The sequence below is a fragment of the Nomascus leucogenys genome, chromosome 9, assembly GCF_006542625.1.
Source record: "Nomascus leucogenys isolate Asia chromosome 9, Asia_NLE_v1, whole genome shotgun sequence".
NCBI classification, from domain to species: Eukaryota; Metazoa; Chordata; class Mammalia; order Primates; family Hylobatidae; genus Nomascus; species Nomascus leucogenys.
The window spans coordinates 85,487,257-85,506,632 of record NC_044389.1 but is presented as its reverse complement, the minus strand read 5'-3'; the positions used below and the strand labels follow the sequence as shown (position 1 = coordinate 85,506,632).

At 34.3% G+C, this 19,376-nt stretch overlaps 1 protein-coding gene across 1 annotated transcript in view; it reads left to right on the top strand.

Moving 5' to 3' along the window:
* Window positions 1-19,376, top strand: part of CENPE (centromere protein E) — a 90,550-nt gene that overhangs the window by 30,178 nt on the left and 40,996 nt on the right. Inside the window, exons 17-28 of the mRNA XM_030818458.1 lie at window positions 3,152-3,271; window positions 4,956-5,078; window positions 5,162-5,327; window positions 5,634-5,788; window positions 7,089-7,403; window positions 7,527-7,799; window positions 7,955-8,113; window positions 13,194-13,397; window positions 15,066-15,224; window positions 17,051-17,341; window positions 17,456-17,611; window positions 18,814-19,104. Of these exons, the coding sequence (XP_030674318.1) occupies window positions 3,152-3,271; window positions 4,956-5,078; window positions 5,162-5,327; window positions 5,634-5,788; window positions 7,089-7,403; window positions 7,527-7,799; window positions 7,955-8,113; window positions 13,194-13,397; window positions 15,066-15,224; window positions 17,051-17,341; window positions 17,456-17,611; window positions 18,814-19,104 (2,412 nt within the window). The remainder of the gene's footprint in view (window positions 1-3,151; window positions 3,272-4,955; window positions 5,079-5,161; window positions 5,328-5,633; window positions 5,789-7,088; window positions 7,404-7,526; window positions 7,800-7,954; window positions 8,114-13,193; window positions 13,398-15,065; window positions 15,225-17,050; window positions 17,342-17,455; window positions 17,612-18,813; window positions 19,105-19,376) is intronic.

Sequence of the window (19,376 nt, the reverse complement as noted above, 5' to 3'; positions counted from 1 at the left end):
CTGCTGATTGGTAGAGCCGAGTGGTCTGTTCTGACAGGGCACTGATTGGTGCGTTTACCATCCCTGAGCTATACATAAAAGTTCTCCACGTCCCCATCAGATCAGTTAGATACAGAGTATCAACACAAAGGTTCTCCAAGGCCCCACCAGAGCAGCTAGATACAGAGTGTCGATTGGTGCATTCACAGACCCTGAGCTAGACACAGGGTGCTGATTGGTGTATTTACAATCCCTGAGCTAGACATAAAGGTTCTCCACATCTCCACCAGACTCAGGAGCCCAGCTGGCTTCACCCAGTGGATCCTGCACTGGGGCTGCAGGTGGAGCTGCCTGCCAGTCCCACGCCGTGCGCTCGCACTCCTCAGCCCTTGGGTGGTCAATGGGACTGGGCGCCGTGGAGCAGGGGATGGCACTCGTTGGGGAGGCTCGGGCCACACAGGAGCCCATGGAGGGAGTGGGAGGCTCAGGCATGGCGGGCTGCAGGTCCTGAGCCCTGCCCCATGGGAAGGCAGCCACGGCCGGTGAGAAAGCAAGCACAGCGCCGGTGGGCTGGCACTGCTGGGGGACCCAGTACACCCTCTGCGGCCGCTGGCCCGGGTGCTAAGCCGCTCATTGCCTGAGGCCAGCAGGGCCTGCCGGCTGCTCTGAGTGAGGGGCCCGCCAAGCCCACGCCCACCCGGAACTCCAGCTGGCCCGCAAGCGCCAAGCGCAGCCCCAGTTCCTGCTCGCGCCTCTCCCTCCACACCTCCCTGCAAGCTGAGGGAGCCAGCTCCCGCCTTGGCCAGCCCAGAAAGGGGCTCCCACAGTGCAGTGGCAGGCTGAAGGGCTCCTCAAGTGCCGCCAAAGTGGGAGCCCAGGCAGAGGAGGTGCCAAGAGCAAGCAAGGGCCGTGAGGACTGCCAGCACACTGTCACCTCTCATTAGGACATGGAGTCATTTCCCTGGTTTTCCTAAACCTTTTGTCAAAAATCACCCAAGTTGTAGTTAATTTTCTAGTGGGAATGTAGTAACATAAGATGCTTAAATAGTATGTTTTAGAGGGAGAATGGAAAATGTCAAGTATCACCATACTCGAAGAATGAGAAAAATCTTTACCATCTACCTATTTTAACTTGGTGTATTTAATTTTATAGTTTGTACTACTTAGAGATGTAAGTTAAATATTTCACTTCACCTGCTGACAATTACCATTTAAATCTGCAGTTTAAATGGTAGCAATGGATTAACTGTAGATCATATGTTTAAATCATTTTTCATTTGCACATACTTTCACTTCATGCTCTGCATCTTAAACATGCCATTGGGAGATTATACTTTTATTTTTACAAAAGCTAATTATTTTCTATGTATAAGAACCAGTACCTAAGATAAAGTGCTATTTCAAATAAGAAGTAGGAAAATTTTCTTTTCTAAATGAGTATTCTTTAAATGTTTTCATTATCTATGGCCATAATACCCTGAATGCACCGTATGTCTTCTAAGTATTTTTAAAAGTTAAGACTGATTTTTGATTCTTCCTTATTGATAAATGTGATTTTCTTTCACAGAAGTTAAAAATAGGGAAGAAAATGTAAAAGAAAGAGCCAATTTAAATTAAAAGCAGTACAAATGTCTAAGACTGTGTTCTACAGTGGGATAGCCACTAACCATATGTGGCAATTAAGCACTTGAAATGGGACCAGTCTGAATCGACATAAGTATATAAAAAACAATGTAAAATTGTTCATTTTTTTATATTGATTACCTAAAGAAACATGTTGGATAGATTACCTGAAGAAACATTTTGGAAGAAATATTTTTGATATATTAGGTTGAATAAATACGTTATCAAAGTTAATTCTGCCTTTTTATGTTTAATGTGCCTACTAGGAAATTTTAAATTACATATGTGTCTGACATTATGTTTCTGTTGGATAGCACTGACCTAAAATAGTAATGGCAACACTTGCACTAATCTGAAATTTAAAACTAGTCAGGAGTTAAACATCCAGAAAATATTTAAATAAGATACTATTTTCAAGCCCCTTACATACTATTAGAATTTGCTTTTACTCTGTAAGTGCTCATCTGATTATGAAGATTAAATAATTCTAAGGGAAAATGTTTATCTTGGTTATATGTGGTTTACTTGTTTTCAACAAACTTTTTGGTACTCAGATATTTAATGCTACAGATATTTTGGTAGAAAGGACACCTCAATAAAAATACTTCTACCTTTATAATTTTACATGGTTGAACAATGTAATGGAGTGCAATATTTCCTCTGAAATAAATCAAGGTCATAGTTGATCATTCCATACTTGTGTAACATTTGTGAAAAGTAATAATATTGTAAAGGCACTGCATGAAACAACCCTAATCCAAACCTAGATTCCAAATTAGAACTTATTACAAAGTACACTAATGTAGAGCCAGATGGATAGTTTATGAGAAGAAAAAAAAACTTTATTAGAATTAATACATTTCTGTACTTAACTGACTGAAAACAAAAATCTACTAAATGTGTATTTTTCAAGGTTTGATTACCGCTTTTTTAATCTTTCCTCCAAGTGGTGCATACTAATTTGCTATTGACATTATTGTAGCTTTATTAACAGATGATATAGCTACTTGGTGGGGTCATGCTGAGGGTTTTTTTTATTTGTTTGATATGTTTTGGGTGATATTTCTAGTATTTTTAAATAATGAGGTGCTTTGTTGCGATAGCTTGAACAATTGATCTCAGTCCTTTCTAACTGTTGGGTGATTCTGAAGCAGTGAACCAATGCCCTTTTTTTTGTTTGTTTGTTTGTTTTGCTTTGCTTTGCTTTATTAACTATTGGTTTGCTCTGTTACCTGTTCACATGCTCTTACAGATGCAACTAATTCATGAAATTTCGAACTTAAAGAATTTAGTTAAGCATGCAGAAGTATATAATCAAGATCTTGAGGTGAGCATTCATGTTGGTATTTCTATTGATAAGCAATTAGAACTATAAAACATGCAACATATGTAACTGAACATGATGTCAGAAATAAGAGAATTATGTTTTTAAAATATTAGTGACTTTGAATTTTACTATGAATTTAAACTAATATATATAAGTTCTGTTTTAATCCCTTAGACTTCAAATCAGATTCTAAATTGTTACTCTCTCCTTTGATTCTTTTAGAATGAACTCAGTTCAAAAGTAGAGCTGCTTAGAGAAAAGGAAGACCAGATTAAGAAGCTACAGGAATACATAGACTCGCAAAAGCTAGAAAATATAAAAATGGACTTGTCATACTCATTGGTAAAAATCAGACTTATTTTGTTGTGTAATCACATAGATACATATAGCATACCATCATCTTAGCAAATGCTTATACTGGACCTACTTTGTGCTGGGTATTGTTGTAATAAATTTATACATATTTCATTAAATCTGTCAATAACCCTATGAGATAGGGACTGTTAGTATATTTGCCATTCTAGAGATAAAGTCACATTTGTAGAAAGTTGATCATATCATCCTTTGAGTAAATATAAGGAAGTTAAGGACAGGCTCCCATTAAAAATCAGTAAGTTTTAGGCCAGGCACAGTGGCTCATCCCTGTGATGCCAGTACTTTGGGAGGCCAAAGTGGGAGGATCACTTGAGCCCAGGAGTTCAAGACCAGCCTGGGCAACATAGTGAGATCTGGTCTCTACAAAATATACAAAAATAAGCCTGGCATGTACTGCCAGCTACTTGGGTAACTGAGGTGGCAGGATTACTTGAGCCTGGGAGGTTGAGGCTGCAATAAACCGAGATCATGCCATTGCACTCCAGCCTGGGCAACAGAGCAAGACTCTGTCTCCAAAAAAAAAAAAAAAAATTCAGTAAAATTTTAAAATTCTGAATTTTTTTCAGTAGTTTTATACAAATGCATACAGTAGTATATAGTCAAGATCTTAAATATCTAAACTGGGATTTTTTTCATAATTTTATAGCTCTAGATGATTTTAGTTGATATAAGAACTTGGCATTAAATAACATTGAATCTGATGATGGTGTCATTTAATCTCTTCAGTTTGCTTTCAGTATACCTGATTACTTGTATATATGTTTGGTTCCAGTTTTTAATACTTTTTTTTTTTATGGTAACAGTTTCTAGCTGGAACTTTTAAAAGACTAGTTTCTGTTCTTCTGTTTTCAGTTGAGTTTTTTAGTTTTTGTTACCTTCTATTCTTTTGTTGCCTTTTATTTGTGACAAATGATTCTTTTCAAAGGGGTTCATACCATTTCATATCATCCTATTCTGAGGCCCTGGATAGGAAGGCACTTTTATATATTCTGTAGTGTCTGTTCATAGCGTGGCAAGCAGAACTGCCCACTTTTTAAAAATTACTATTTCTTTTTCCTTGTTCATTCATGTATTAATTTATTAATTTTTTTCCAAGGGCGTATCATTGATTTCATATAAGCTAAAGTCATATTAAAATGCCACTTCTCTTTAGAAATGAGGTTGTAGATTTTTTCATGTATTTTTCATTTGCATTTTCTCATCTGTAAATTTCTTGTTCATATCTTTTCTCTATTTTTCTATTAGATCATTTGTCTTTTTCCTTTTCAATTCGTGGGTTAATATCTTTAATTTAACTGTTAACTACTTACCTATCATGTGTTGAAGAGAATAACTCAAAATAAAAATACATGGAAAACTTCATCAGCCTCGCCAAACAACAATTGTGTTAACCTTTAAACAAAACAGATCTAAATTATGATACATTGCTTATACAATTTGATATATTGCTTATATAATTTGAAAAATATGACCAGAATTTTTTAAAATTATTTTTATTAGGAAAACATGATTTCTTTTTATATGTTTGGTAACTAGCATATTTGTACACTTTTTGGTTAGCTAGAGTTAACATTTACATACATGTTCTCTTAAGAATTTTCCAACTCTGTGAAAATTAGATTTCACTGAACCCCTTTTGTCATCTGTCTAGGAAAGCATTGAAGACCCAAAACAAATGAAACAGACTCTGTTTGATGCTGAAACTGTAGCCCTTGATGCCAAGAGAGAATCAGCCTTTCTTAGAAGTGAAAATCTGGAGCTGAAGGAGAAAATGGTAAGTATTTTTTGTAATATTTATAATAAAGTAGTTGTAATGATCAGTGCATTTTTGTGCATTTGCAATGTTTTTCTCAATAGAAAGAACTTGCAAGTACATACAAGCAAATGGAAAATGATATTCAGTTATATCAAAGCCAGTTGGAGGCAAAAAAGAAAATGCAAGTTGATCTGGAGAAAGAATTACAATCTGCTTTTAATGAGATAACAAAACTCACCTCCCTTATAGATGGCAAAGTTCCAAAAGGTATTTTGTAATTTTAAACATCTTTTTTCAAATCTAACTTCTTCTAGAAATGTACCTAAACAATTTGACAAGCATATTTTGATGATTAAAAATTCATTATACTCTGACTTTTTAAAAACTCAATATTATGCTTTAGTTTCATTTGGTGTTAATATTTATAAAGATTTCCATGGGTTTCAAATCATAAGGGATTATTTTTCAAATAAACTTTACCTCATCCTGAAAAAGGTAATTCAAGGACTATTAAAAATTAAATTACCTGTTTGCCAACATTGGATCTTTATACAATTTGATAAAACTTTCTAGATTTGCTCTATAATTTGGAATTGGAAGGAAAGATTACTGATCTTCAGAAAGAACTAAATAAAGAAGTTGAAGAAAATGAAGCTTTGCGCGAAGAAGTCATTTTGCTTTCAGAATTGAAATCTTTACCTTCTGAAGTAGAAAGGCTGAGGAAAGAGGTAAACACATTTATAGGCACTTATCCCTTATTTTGAAATAAAAACCTTTGCAATAATAGTGCCTTAAATATTTTGGTATAGTTTATTTTAAACTAGCAGGCAAGAGAGATACTGTAAATGTTTTGACTAGTTAGAAATAGAAATGAATATAGTTCATCTTCTAATTTGTTCTTATGCTACTACATTAAAAAATATATTTTTTTCAAGGTGTATTTAACAGTATACTTAGTAATATAATCCATGTAGCAGCCATTTCTGTAGTCCTCAAATGTTGCATTTATACAATATTACGGCCCACCCTTAGTCTTTACCATTTTTTTGGTAGTAGTAGTATCATTATGTTGAATAAAAGACAGTAATGAGGGAAAAGAGGTTGCCCTGATAAAGTTTTAGAGGTTAATGCAAACCTTGCAGGCTGGGAATGTTTCTGTAAATCCATGGCCTCCCAGTTTTTCTTTCTACTTGTCTAAAAGAAAAATGGCAAAAATTTGAGTACTTACTATATGGCAAACATCATGCTAAAGAACTTCAAAAACATTATTTCATTTACTCATCTTATAAACTCTTCAAAAGTAGGTAGTTTTTTAGTCCCAATAACCCATTATCAAACTAATAGTTGAGCCACATAAATCTGCCTCCTAAACCCATGATTGTAGCTACACGCTGTATTGCCCCTCTTTACTTTGTCCCTCCTTCATCTCTTCTTTTTTACTCATCTCCCTCTGCCCTTATCTTTCCAGTGATTAAACTGTTAATATACAAAATATGGGTTATTTAAATTATGTAATTATTTAAATATTACTTAAGTAATACTTTTTATTTTTTTCATGGACCATACCTGATACTTAAGATACTTCTTAAATAACAATTTTAAATGATTAAACATTACTTAAATTATTCATTGATTAAGTTTTTGGAAACCTGAGAGGCATTCAAAGCCTTTAGGGAAAAAAATATCAAATTCTGAGAAATGCCTGCCACATGATAAAGTTAGAAAACACTTTAGAATGATAGGTAAGGAAATAAAGACAATCTGATTATGTGCCTTTACTGACTGTTCTCCATGCAGGCCTTACTTTCTAGAATACAAAGAGATTAGAAAATAAAACATCAAAGGTAGAGTTAAACAAGCTGAGTTAGAGAAAAGTGACAATAAGAGTACTACTATATTGCCTTTCCACAGTCAAATTTTTGCTCAATGTAAATAACTTCCCTTTTTGCAGAGAAAGCTTTTTTCCTAAAAATTGCTTCAGTGAATCATAAGTTGCTAACATCCCTAAATTTTATTTCTTTTCCATAGATACATGACAAATCTGAAGAGCTCCATATAATAACATCAGAAAAAGATAAATTGTTTTCTGAAGTAGTTTATAAGGAGAGTAGAGTTCAAGGTTTACTTGAAGAAATTGGGAAAACAAAAGATGACCTAGCAACTACCCAGTCGAATTATAAAAGCACTGATCAAGAATTCCAAAATTTCAAAACCCTTCATATGGACTTTGAGCAAAAGTATAAGATGGTCCTTGAGGAGAATGAGAGAATGAATCAGGAAATAGTTAATCTCTCTAAAGAAGCCCAAAAATTTGATTCAAGTTTGCATGCTTTGAAGACCGAGGTTGGTACAAGATGCTATTTTGAGAAATGCTCCTTAGTCTTCTGGGGTTTTGGTTTCTGTATATATGTGTGCCTCAGACTGCTCTGCTTTTACTGTGTGACATTTACATTTTCTTTTTTAAAGCTTTCTTACACGACCCAAGAACTTCAGGAGAAAACACGTGAGGTTCAAGAAAGACTAAATGAGATGGAACAGCTGAAGGAACAATTAGAAAATAGAGATTCTACGCTGCAAACTGTAGAAAGGGAGAAAACACTGATTACAGAGAAACTGCAGCAAACTTTAGAAGAAGTAAAAACTTTAACTCAAGAAAAAGATGACCTAAAACAACTCCAAGAAAGCTTGCAAATTGAGAGGGACCAACTCAAAAGTGATATTCATGATACTGTAAACATGGTAAGGTTTTGATTGATTAAATTTTGAAAAATTGGAGACTCTTAAAAACATTGCAAAAGCCATCATTTATTATTTATGATTACGTTATGTAGTAGCTACAAAATAATTTTGTTTCATATTCTAATGGAAATTGTTTTTATATTTCTCTAACAAAGAACATAGATACTCAAGAACAATTACGAAATGCTCTTGAGTCTCTGAAACAACATCAAGACACAATTAATACACTAAAATTGAAAATTTCTGAGGAAGTTTCCAGGAATTTGCATATGGAGGAAAATACAGGAGAAACTAAAGATGAATTTCAGCAAAAGGTAAAGGGTGTTTATTTTCAAAGTTTTCATATACTTGTATATATACTCTTTAACCTCAAATACTTAAACACATAATATTCTCAATTTTATTTGTTACTCACAATGGTAATAACTAACAATAATTTTACAAGCTTATCCCTAATGCTTTTGAAATAACTTATGATAGAATATAAGTTTATAATCAATTAGAAAGGGAAAGGGCCCAAAAATGAATTGGTCCAAATTTTGCATAGCTGATATTTATTTTATATCAGATTTTCTATACTAAACTTGCTTAGAGTTTAAAATTCAGTCCATTGCAGGGGGGATTGCCTTATAATGTTATACCAGGGTTTCATTTATTAACAGTATTCTTTTCTACTTTCCCAAAACACCTGTAAGATATATTGGTAACAGTAATTTTTTAATAATATGTCTCATTTTTATTATAGTTCATATTATTTTATCCAGAGTATTTACTGCTAGAATTTTAAATTATTCTTCAATAGGAGACTGGTGAAATAATCTTTTGTAAATATATAGCTTGGAATAGTATATAGTAGTATATATTTTTTAAATTGGTAGTAAAATACACATAACATAAAATTTACCACCTTAATCATTTTAAGTATATATTTCACTAGTGTAAAATTCATTCATGTTGTGATACAACCAATTTCCAGAATTCTTTTCATCTTGCAAAACCAAAACTATACCCATTGAGCAACAGCTCCCCAGTTTTCCTTCCCCACAGACCCTGGCTACCACCATTTTACTTTTCTGTCTTTATGAATTTGACTACTCTGAGTACCTCATATAAGTGGAATCATGCAGTATTTGTCTTTTTGTGACTGACCTATCTCATTTTGCATAATGTCTTCATCCATGTTGTAGCATGTGTTAGAATTTTCTTCCTTTTTATGAGTAAATTTCCATTATATGTATATGCCACATTTTGCTTATCTATGCATCCCTCATGGACACTTGGGTTGCTTCTACCCATTATTGGCTGTTGTGAATAATACTCCTATGAATGTGGGTGAACAAATATCTCTTCAAAACCCTGCTTTCAATTATTTTGGATATATATATCCAGAATTGGAATTGCTAGGTTATATGGTAATTCTATTTTTAATTTTTTGAGAAAGCACCATAATGTTTTCCATAAGAGCTGCACCATTTTACTTCCCACCAACAGGACATAAGTGTCTGGTTTATATGCACCTTTGCCAACACACTGTTTTCTGTTTTGTTTTGTTTTGTTTTGTTTTGTTTTGTTTTGTTTTGTTTTGTTTTTGATAGTAGCCATCCTAATGGATGTGAGGCAGTATCTCATCGTGGTTTTGAGTTGCATTTTCCTAATGATTAGTGATGAACGTCTTCGTGTGCTTTTTGGCCATTTGTTTATCTTCCTTGCAGAAATGTCTATTTAAGTCTTTTTCCCATTTTTATATTGGTTTGTTTGATTTTTGTTGTTGAGTTGTAGGAGTTCTTTATACTTCTGAATATTACCCCTTTATCAGTTATATGCAATATTGCAAAAATTTGCTCCCATTCCATCGGTTGTCTTTTTACTCTGTTGATTCTATCCTTTGATACACAGAAGTTTTTAATTTCAATGTAGTCAAGTTTATTTTTACTCTTGTTGCCTGTGTTTTGGTGTCATATCCAAGAAATCATTGCCAAGACCCTTCTCATGAATCTGTTCCCCTATATTTTCTTCTAAGAGTTTTGTAATTTTTGCTCTTATGTTTAGACCTGTAATCCATTTTGCATTTATTTGTATATATAGTGTAAGGTCAGGGTACAACTTCGTTCTTTTGTGTGTGGCTATTGTTTTCCCAACACCATTTTTTGAAAAGATCATCCTGTCCCCATTGAGTAGTCTCGGCATCCTTGTTGAAGATACCATGACCATATACACAAGCATTAATTTCTGGTCTTTCTATTCTGTTCCAATGGTTTATATGTCTGTCTTTATGCTAGCACCACGTTGTTTTGATTACTGTAGCTTTATAAGTTTTGAAATCAGGAAGTATAAGACCTCCAACTTCGTTCTTCTTTTTCAAGATCCTTTTCCATATTTGGGATCCTTTAAGATTCTATATTAATCTTAGGATAGATTTTTCTCATTCTGCAAAAGACACCATTGGGATTTTAATAGGGATTACATTAAATCCGTAGATTGTTCGGTAGTATTGATGTCTTAAAAATATTGTCTTCTAATCCATGAACATGGGATGTCTTTCCATTTGTGTCTTCTTTAATTTCTTCTCAGCAACATTTACAGTTTTCAGCAGATAAGTCTTTCACCTCCTTGGTTAAGTTTATTCTTAGTATTTTGTTCTTTTTTGATGCTATTATACATAAAATTGTCTTAATTTCTTCTTTGGATCGTTCATTGTTAGTGTACAGAAATGCAACTGATGTTTGTACAGTCATGCATTTTTAACAGAATACATTATTAAATAAAAGCAAATACATATTTCAAAGTAATTCAGTAAGATCCAATTGATATAAATAAATATCTGTACATTTATATGTTACTTCTATAAAATGAGCTGCATTTTCCCCCATTTACTCCAGGGCAAAATACTGCCTTGGAAAATGGAACTTTTTTTTTATTTCCATCTCCTTATAAGGCTTTAGTTCTTCTCTCTCACTTTTTCTGTATCTTATGTTCTCAGCTTATTTGTAATTTGGAATAACCATAGGCCAAAGGCATTTGACCTCAGTTTGAAATTCACTCCCAGCACAATGGCTTATGCCTGTAATCCTAGCACTTTCAGAGGCCAAGGTGGGCACATTGCTTGAGTCCAGGAGTTCAAGACCAGCCTGGGCAACATGGTGAAACCCCGTCTCTACAAAAAAATACAAAAATTAGCCAGGCATGGTAGCAACGCACCTGTAGTCTCAGCCACTTGGGAGGCTGAGGCAGGAGGATCACCTGAGCCTGGGAAGGTTGAGGCTGCAGTGAGCCCATATCATGCCGCAGCACTCCAGCCTGAGCGACAGAGTGAGACCCTGTCTAAAAAAAAAAGGAAACAAAGAAATAATACCTTCCACTTTTATGATGGGAAATTTTTTTTAGTAGACTTTTGACAATAATATATGGCAATCAATAACTGTTTTAAACAAATCCAAAATGCAGTTATAGAGACAATAGAAGATGAAGGGAAGAGTGGAGTTATACTCACTGGGAACAGCTAAGATCCTATGTTACCAAGTTTATGCTGGAGTCATTTATCCATGTTAATAAAAGGATGTAGCTGGGGCTTTTCTGAGGCCATTCTGTTCATCAGGGATCCTAAAGTCTGGGATAGAAGGCTGAGATCAATTTGGTCTTGTATCATGCTCATGCTGGAATCTGCCATGAGAGTAAAAGAGTGGAAATGGGGATTTCCAGGTGCTCCCCTGTTCATCTGGGCACCAGAGAGCTGCACTAGCAGGTCTATCATGAATCTCCTTGGAATGCTCATTTTCAATCCTACTTGATGTGTCTGTTTCTGGAAATGCAGTATCTTTAATGCATCTCAACAAAAATATTTTATGATTAGTAAGCTTATTCTTATATAAAGGACAATTTTTTTCCTGTTTAACATGTTCTAATAATTTTTTATTTAATAATTAGATCTATTAGATTTTATTCATAACTGTGGTAGTTGAAGTACCTTCTAGGCTGAGTTCAGATTTGAAATAAACCTTGGCTATCATTACAGAAAATTTTGTCTCAATCTGCTTTGTATTTGAAAGATATGAGATTCTGAATTATAATATCTAACAGACTAGTCCCAAAAGACTATGTGTTCCCTACCTTAATTTCTCATGTAGTTAGCTCTGTGTTCCCCATTATCTGCTAGAAGCTCATGCATATTGCCAACAATAAGGGAGCTGCTAAATAAAGTACAGTTTATATCTACTCTAGAGAATCAAGCAGCTACTAAAAATTATTTGTAGGTTACATAACAGCATGTGAAAATACATATGATCTAAGTGGAAAAGATAAAAACTATAAAGAATCACATACATAAATTCATTATAATAGCTATGTTTAAAAAAAAAAAAAAAAAAACTTTTAATGGAAAAAACTCCAGAAGTAAATTTACCAGAATTCTAATAGTTTGTTGTGTGAAGTTGGTGACAGTGGATGATTTTTATCCTTTATTTTTCTATTGTTTTCTAATGTGATTATAGATTATTATAAAAACTTTTAAATACCTGTGTAGGCACAGGTGAACTGAACTAGTGTAATGTTATATAATAATACCCTAAATTTGTACCAGCAATAGTAATTTCAGTCTCTGTCTCCCTTTACCAATGAGTTCATGTATTAGCTTACATTTGGTCGTGACTTATTTATGGATGAATGAATTTATATAACATTTTTCTTAAGCAGTATATAAAATATACATATATTAAGAAAAGATGAATTTCACCCTTATGAAATAGATCTCTATAAAAATTATTTAGCCCTCTACATATAATAAAACTCCAGCCTTTTGTAAGTAGGACTGCCTCTGAAAATAAAGATTTGCAGGGAGTGGGAAACAGGGAATGATTCGCAGCTTTTAGGAAGAAATAGATAAAGTGATAGAGTTCAAGATTGCTTACTCCTTTAGAAGTAAATAAACAAACTACTACTAGAATGAAACTTAGAAAATATTTATGGAAGATATGTACAAACTAAAGGCAGATATCCTTTAATTAATGTGTTAATGTCATTGAAATAAGTAAACATGCAGAATCATGTTAACCTATCATACGTGAAGACAATTATTAATATTTATAGTTGTCCATATTGTTCTGATTAGTGAACAGACATAAGAGCACAAACTTTGGAGCCAGACCACTTGGATTCAAAACCTGGCTAAACCTCTGAGTGACCTTGGGCAAGTGACTTTACCTCTCTCCAGTTCAGTTTCCTCATCTATCAAATGAGGATTATGGTAATACCTACCTCATAAAGTTACCGTCAAGATTAAATGTGTTAAGATATGAGAATAGTACCTGGCACATAATAGATGTGTTGGCTATTTTTATTCTTTTTTAAAGTTGTTGTTAACTACTTAAGAAATTCTTCTGTAATGTGTTTATGTTTTAGATGGTTGGCATAGATAAAAAACAGGATTTGGAAGCTAAAAATACCGAAACACTAACTGCAGATGTTAAGGATAATGGGATAATTGAGCAACAAAGGAAGATATTTTCTTTAATACAGGAGAAAAATGAACTCCAACAAATGTTAGAGAGTGTTATAGCAGAAAAGGAACAATTGAAGGCTGACCTAAAGGAAAATATTGAAATGGTAGGGTTTAGCACTGTATACTTGGCATTACCTTTGTGTCTTCATTTGTTTCAGATTTTTATCAACTTTATTGAGGTATAATTTATATGCAATAAATGTATTTGGTGGAAGTGTATGGTCTGATGACTTTTAACAGATGTCTCTACCCATTTCCTTTTCACCCCAGTCAAGATAGAAGACGTTTCCATCACCCCCAGAAAGTTTCCTCACACCCCTGTCACAGACCTTCATCACCTCCTCCCCACCAGATTATCAGTCCTGATATGTTCACCTTAAATCATTTGTCTCTTCTAGAGTTTTATACAAATAGAATCATACAGTATGTAGTCTCTTATGTTTGACTTTCTACACTCCCTTTTACTGCCAAGCAATAGTTCATTGTGTTAATATGCCATAATTTTTTTATTCTTTTTCCTATTGATGGAAATTTGGGTTCCGTTCAGTATTTGGCTATTTTGACTAAAACTGCTATAAACATTCTTGTACAACTCTTTTTATTTGCATATCTTTATTTACTTAAGGTAAATATCTAATTGGAATTGTTGTGTCATAGGGAAGAATATGTTTAACCTGATGAGAATTTGCTGGACTGATTTCCAAAGTAATTATATCATTTTACATTCCCATTAGCAAATTAAGAGAATTCTGGTGGCTCAAACATCCTTCTTCACCAGCACTTCATATTTATTGGTGCTTTTAATTTTAGCTATTCTAATGGGTGTGTAGATTGTTGTTTTAATTTGCCTTTCCCTGATGACTAAAGATGTTGAACATTTTTTCTTGTGCTTATAGACCATTGTATATCTTCTTCTGTAATTTATCTGTTCTCAGAGAGGTGTGTTGTAGATTTTCAGTGTATAGGTCTTTTAATATTTTATTAAATTTGTTCCTAAATGTTTCTCTCTCTTTTTTTGCTGTCATAATTTTTAAATTTTATTTTTAATTGTTGTTGATGTCTGCCAATATTTTCACACTTAGGTTTTCTATGTTTAGGAGTGATATAATGTGTATAAGTTTAAATAAATATTTGGAGAAGTTCACTGTGGATCATAGTAGAATGTGACCATTTGTATTGTTTTAATTTTATAAGTTTTGGGGATTGTCTGCTTCATCAAAAGAGCAGAATGTAAATAAGCATGCAGACAAACAATGGTATTTTCTTCTCAGTCTCTGGCTTGTTATGTTTTTGTGGTCTTGATACATGAGAATGTCACTGTGGGAGCCTAATAACTAGGATCGGCCCAAGTCATGCTAGCAGAGGGTGGCTGCCATTTTGAGCTCGCTGGCAGTGATCAGTGCTAAAACCAAAGCCATCCCAGTGTTTGAAAAAACTATAGCTATAGTCTCATTATTATTCAGTGATAGCTCAGAAAAAGTCTCTTTTGGCTTAAAGGCAGAAATAAGCTAAGCTCTCATGATAGAATGTTAAATCCAATTCTAATTCTCATGGTAGGAATGTAAATTGAGCAGTAAAGAAACCGTATAAAAAGCAGATTCTTGGCATCTTATATTATTAAATTAAGGACTTTCTTTTTTGAAATTTGTCTTTTCCTATATAGTTTTCCCTGATTTCTTCATTTGCAGACCGAGAGAAATGCTGATGTTTTACCTGATTTTATAAATGTTAGCTAATATTTACTTTAATCTCAACTTTTTTTTTCTTTCTAGACCATTGAAAACCAGGAAGAATTAAGACTTCTTGGAGATGAACTTAAAAAGCAACAAGAGATAGTTGCACAAGAAAAAAACCATACCATAAAGAAAGAAGAAGAGCTTTCTAGGACCTGTGACAGACTCGCAGAAGTTGAAGAAAAACTAAAGGAAAAGGTGAATTTTTAAAGTTATTTACCTGGCCATTTTTCCTTAACTAAACATTTTTTTGGTAATTTTTATTTCTGTAGACCTAAATCCAGAAATAACACATACCTCCCAAATGAACATATTTCAATGCTAGTATTTTGGACAGTTTCAACTTACACTGAGATCTAAACTAACATACCTTGTGAGGATTATATTACTCCAGAGTCTTTAGGTGAGACAGGGCTTTGTATCATTTAAACCAATCATGTGAGGTATTCATTCATCAAATATTTATTGAACACTGTCATGGGCCAGGCACTGTTCTGGGCACTTGAGATATATTAGTCAACAAAATAAAGATTCTTTCCTTGCAGAGATGCATTAGTCATTTTGAAATGTAAGATTTATCACTATTACCATCTCTTAGATGTTTGCAGTTTCCTGAATCATTTTTTATATAGAAGTTAGGTGTTATTGGGATATTTATGTAAGAGCTAAGACCCCTGTAACAGCTGTAGTTCCCAAGAGATTCTAAAATGCACCCATAGAGATCTTTCTGTATAAGCTAAGGGCAGTGCCACTTGCATAATAGATAATATAGTATGGTTCTGTTATTCTGTGGAATATTTTTTCTTTTTTCTTTCTTTTTTTTTTTTTTTTTTTTTTTTTTTTTGAGACAGGGTCTCACTCTGTCACCCAGGCCGGAGTGCGGTGGCATGATCACAGCTCACTGTAGCCTCAACCCCCCTGGGTCCAGGCAGTCCTCCCACTTCAGCCTCCCAAGTAGCTGAGACTGAATTAGCTGTGCCACAACACCCAGCTAATTGTTGTATTTTTGGTAGAAATGAGGTCTCACTATGTTGCCCAGGCTGGTCTCTAACTCCTGGGCTCAAGCAGTCTTCCTGCCTCAGCCTCCCAAAGTGCTAGGATTACAGGTGTGAGCCATCATGCCCAGCCTGTTTTTTTCTTGATACATGTTTTCTTTTAATTCTGATCCCTTTCACTATCTCACCTGATTGAGTTTACTAAAACCTTACGTCTATTTCATACTCCTATAAAAAAGGTAAAATCAACAGCCTGTGAAGGTTAATGTCTCAGGATTTGGGGGAGCCACCCATAAGCATCTTATTGGAAGTGAAAATAAATTCTCCAAAAGTTTTTAAGAGGATGAGGAATTATAGTTATTTGGTTGCTGTATTTGTATATTTAATAATTATTCTCTTTGCTTTTTTACTTTATCTCATCTTCCCCTTATCTCATTAATCAGTTTATTTTGTCTCCTTAATCAGCCTGTATCAGTTTCCTAGGGCTGCCATAGCAAATTGCTGTAAACTTGATGGCTTACAATAGAGACATATTCTGTCACAGTTCTGAGTCCTAGAAGTCCAAATTTAAGTGTCAGTAATACCATACTCCCTCTGAAGGCTCTAAAGAAGAATCATTCCTTGCTTCTTCCTAGCTTCCAGTGTCTCCCAGCTACCCTTCGCATTCCTTGGCTTGTAACTGCTTCACATGACCTCCTTCTCTGTGCCTCTCTATGTGCTTTTATGTCTCTTATAAATACACTCATTGGAATGAAGACCTACTCCAGTAGGATCATGTCTCAATCCTAATCCAATTACATCTGCAAAGACTATTTCCAAATAAGTTCACATTCTGAGGTTCCTGGGAGACATGAATTTTGGGTAGGACAATATTCAACCCACTACAGACATTTATGCTCGTGAGTTTCGTTTACTTTTAATGCTACTTACCTATTTATATGCTGATAGGAGGCAGGGCTGTTAATGATTTTATGCAAGAATTTTGAGAATATAAGTAAAATGGTAATTATAAAAATTGTGCATTTTAAGAGCCAGCAACTCCAAGAAAAACAGCAACAACTTCTTAATGTACAAGAAGAGATGAGTGAGATGCAGAAAAAGATTAATGAAATGGAGAATTTAAAGAATGAATTAAAGAACAAAGAATTGACATTGGAACATATGGAAACAGAGAGGCTTGATTTGGCTCAGAAACTTAATGAAAATTATGAGGAAATGAAATCTATAACCAAAGAAAGAAAAGTTCTAAAGGAATTACAGGAGTCATTTGAAACAGAGAGAGACCAACTTAGAGGATATATAAGAGAAATTGAAGCTACAGTAAGTTATATCCTTTTCCTTCATCTATTGTTTCTTTTAAAATCTGAGCCACTTGGAAAGAGGGGAGCAATGTTGGAAGAATGTTACAATATTCTTTAAATTTCACTCACCAAGGGCCTACAAACAAAAGAAGAACTAAAAATTGCTCATATTCACCTAAAAGAACACCAAGAAACTATTGATGAACTAAGAAGAAGCGTATCTGAGAAGACAGCTCAAATAATAAATACTCAGGACTTAGAAAAATCCCATACCAAATTACAAGAAGAGGTATGTCTTTTATTCCTTTCATCTTTTGTCACTTCTTCCTCCTTTCTCCTTTGAAGGAAAGATAAGCAGTAAGAAGTAGCTAGGATGTGGTTCGTTAATTGACTGGGTAAGTATTTGTTGAGTGTCTAATGTGTCAGGCACACTCCTAGGTTACAGAAATACAATGAGAGCAAGGTGGACAAAACCCCTAAAATCCCTCTGATCCATTTGTAGTGAAAGAAAGCAGCTGATAAATAAGCAATCAAATGAACAAGAAAACATTAAATAGTGGTAAATGCTATGGAGAAAGTGAAACATTGGGATAACTGGGCCAACCTATATTAAAAGCCTACTCCATGCCAGACATTGAGACTGTAGATATAAATAAGACATTGTTCTTTCCCCCCATGATAAACTAGAAAGAAAATCTCTTAATTCCAATATGGTAAATGCAGAAATATGCAAAATTATATGGTACCACTAATTTATCATGGAAAGAGAAATCAATCTATACACATAGAAAAATTGAGACATGGCATTGGAGCCCATCTGAAAATGGAGATCATACATTTATTGGGATATAGTTTGCTCAACTATGGTTTTTCTCTTATAGCATTTGGAAACTAGTGGAGAAATAAGAAGTATGAAACAGACTGCTAGTAAAGTATAATTGGTTCACTTTGGGTCTAAGCTAGAAAGAAAGAAAAGTATTACGGAATATGACCCAGAAAAGTCACAAATAGCTTTAGCAGGAATTGAGGGAAAATGAATAACGAGGAGTTTGTGATCCAAGGTAGGCCTAAGGGTTCAAGATGACCTTCCTTGCTGTGAAAAGTATCCTGATTTTTTCCCTTTAAAAATTTATGATAATAGCCAGCGGGATGCGGTGGCTCACACCTGTAATCCCAGCACTTTGGGAGGCCAAGGCAGGCAGATCACCTGAGGTCAGGAGTTTGAGACCAGCCTGGCCAACATGGTGAAACCCCGTCTCTACTAAAAATACAAAAATTAGCCAGGCATGGTAGCACACACCTGTAATCCCAGCTACTCAGGAGACTGAGACAGGAGAATCTCTTGAACCCAGGAGGCAGAGGTTGCAGTAAGCTGAGATCGCGCCACTGCACTCCCACCTGGGCAACAGAGTGAGATGCCATCTCAAAAAAAAAAAAAATTATGATAATAATCTCCAGATAGTAACCTTGGTATTTTATGAATGTCCTAAGATCCCAGTGCTTCATGAGGAACAAGAGTTACTTCCTAATGTGAAAGAAGTCAGTGAGACTCAGGAAACAATGAATGAACTGCAGTTATTAACAGAACAGTCCACAACCAAGGACCCAACAACACTGGCAAGAATAGAAATGGAAAGGCTCAGGTTGAATGAAAAATTTCAAGAAAGTCAGGAAGAGATAAAATCTCTAACCAAGGAAAGAGACAACCTTAAAACGATAAAAGAAGCCCTTGAAGTTAAACATGACCAGCTGAAAGAACACATTAGAGAAACTTTGGCTAAAGTAAGTTTCATATTTTCCTCCCATTTTAATAAATGTCTTATAAGGATCAAGGCTTGTGTTTGTGTTATAGTGTTTGTATTATAATTATGTTACCAATTTTTTAATGTCTCTTAATCATGAAATGACTAGAAACAGAACAATTAAAAATTGCTCTTGAATACCAAGAAGTTATTGAAACTGAGAGAAGATGTTTCAGAGAAAAGAACTGTTTTCTTAAATATTCAAAAAATAATTTAGAAAAAATAATTCTACATTACAAGAAAGGGTGAAAC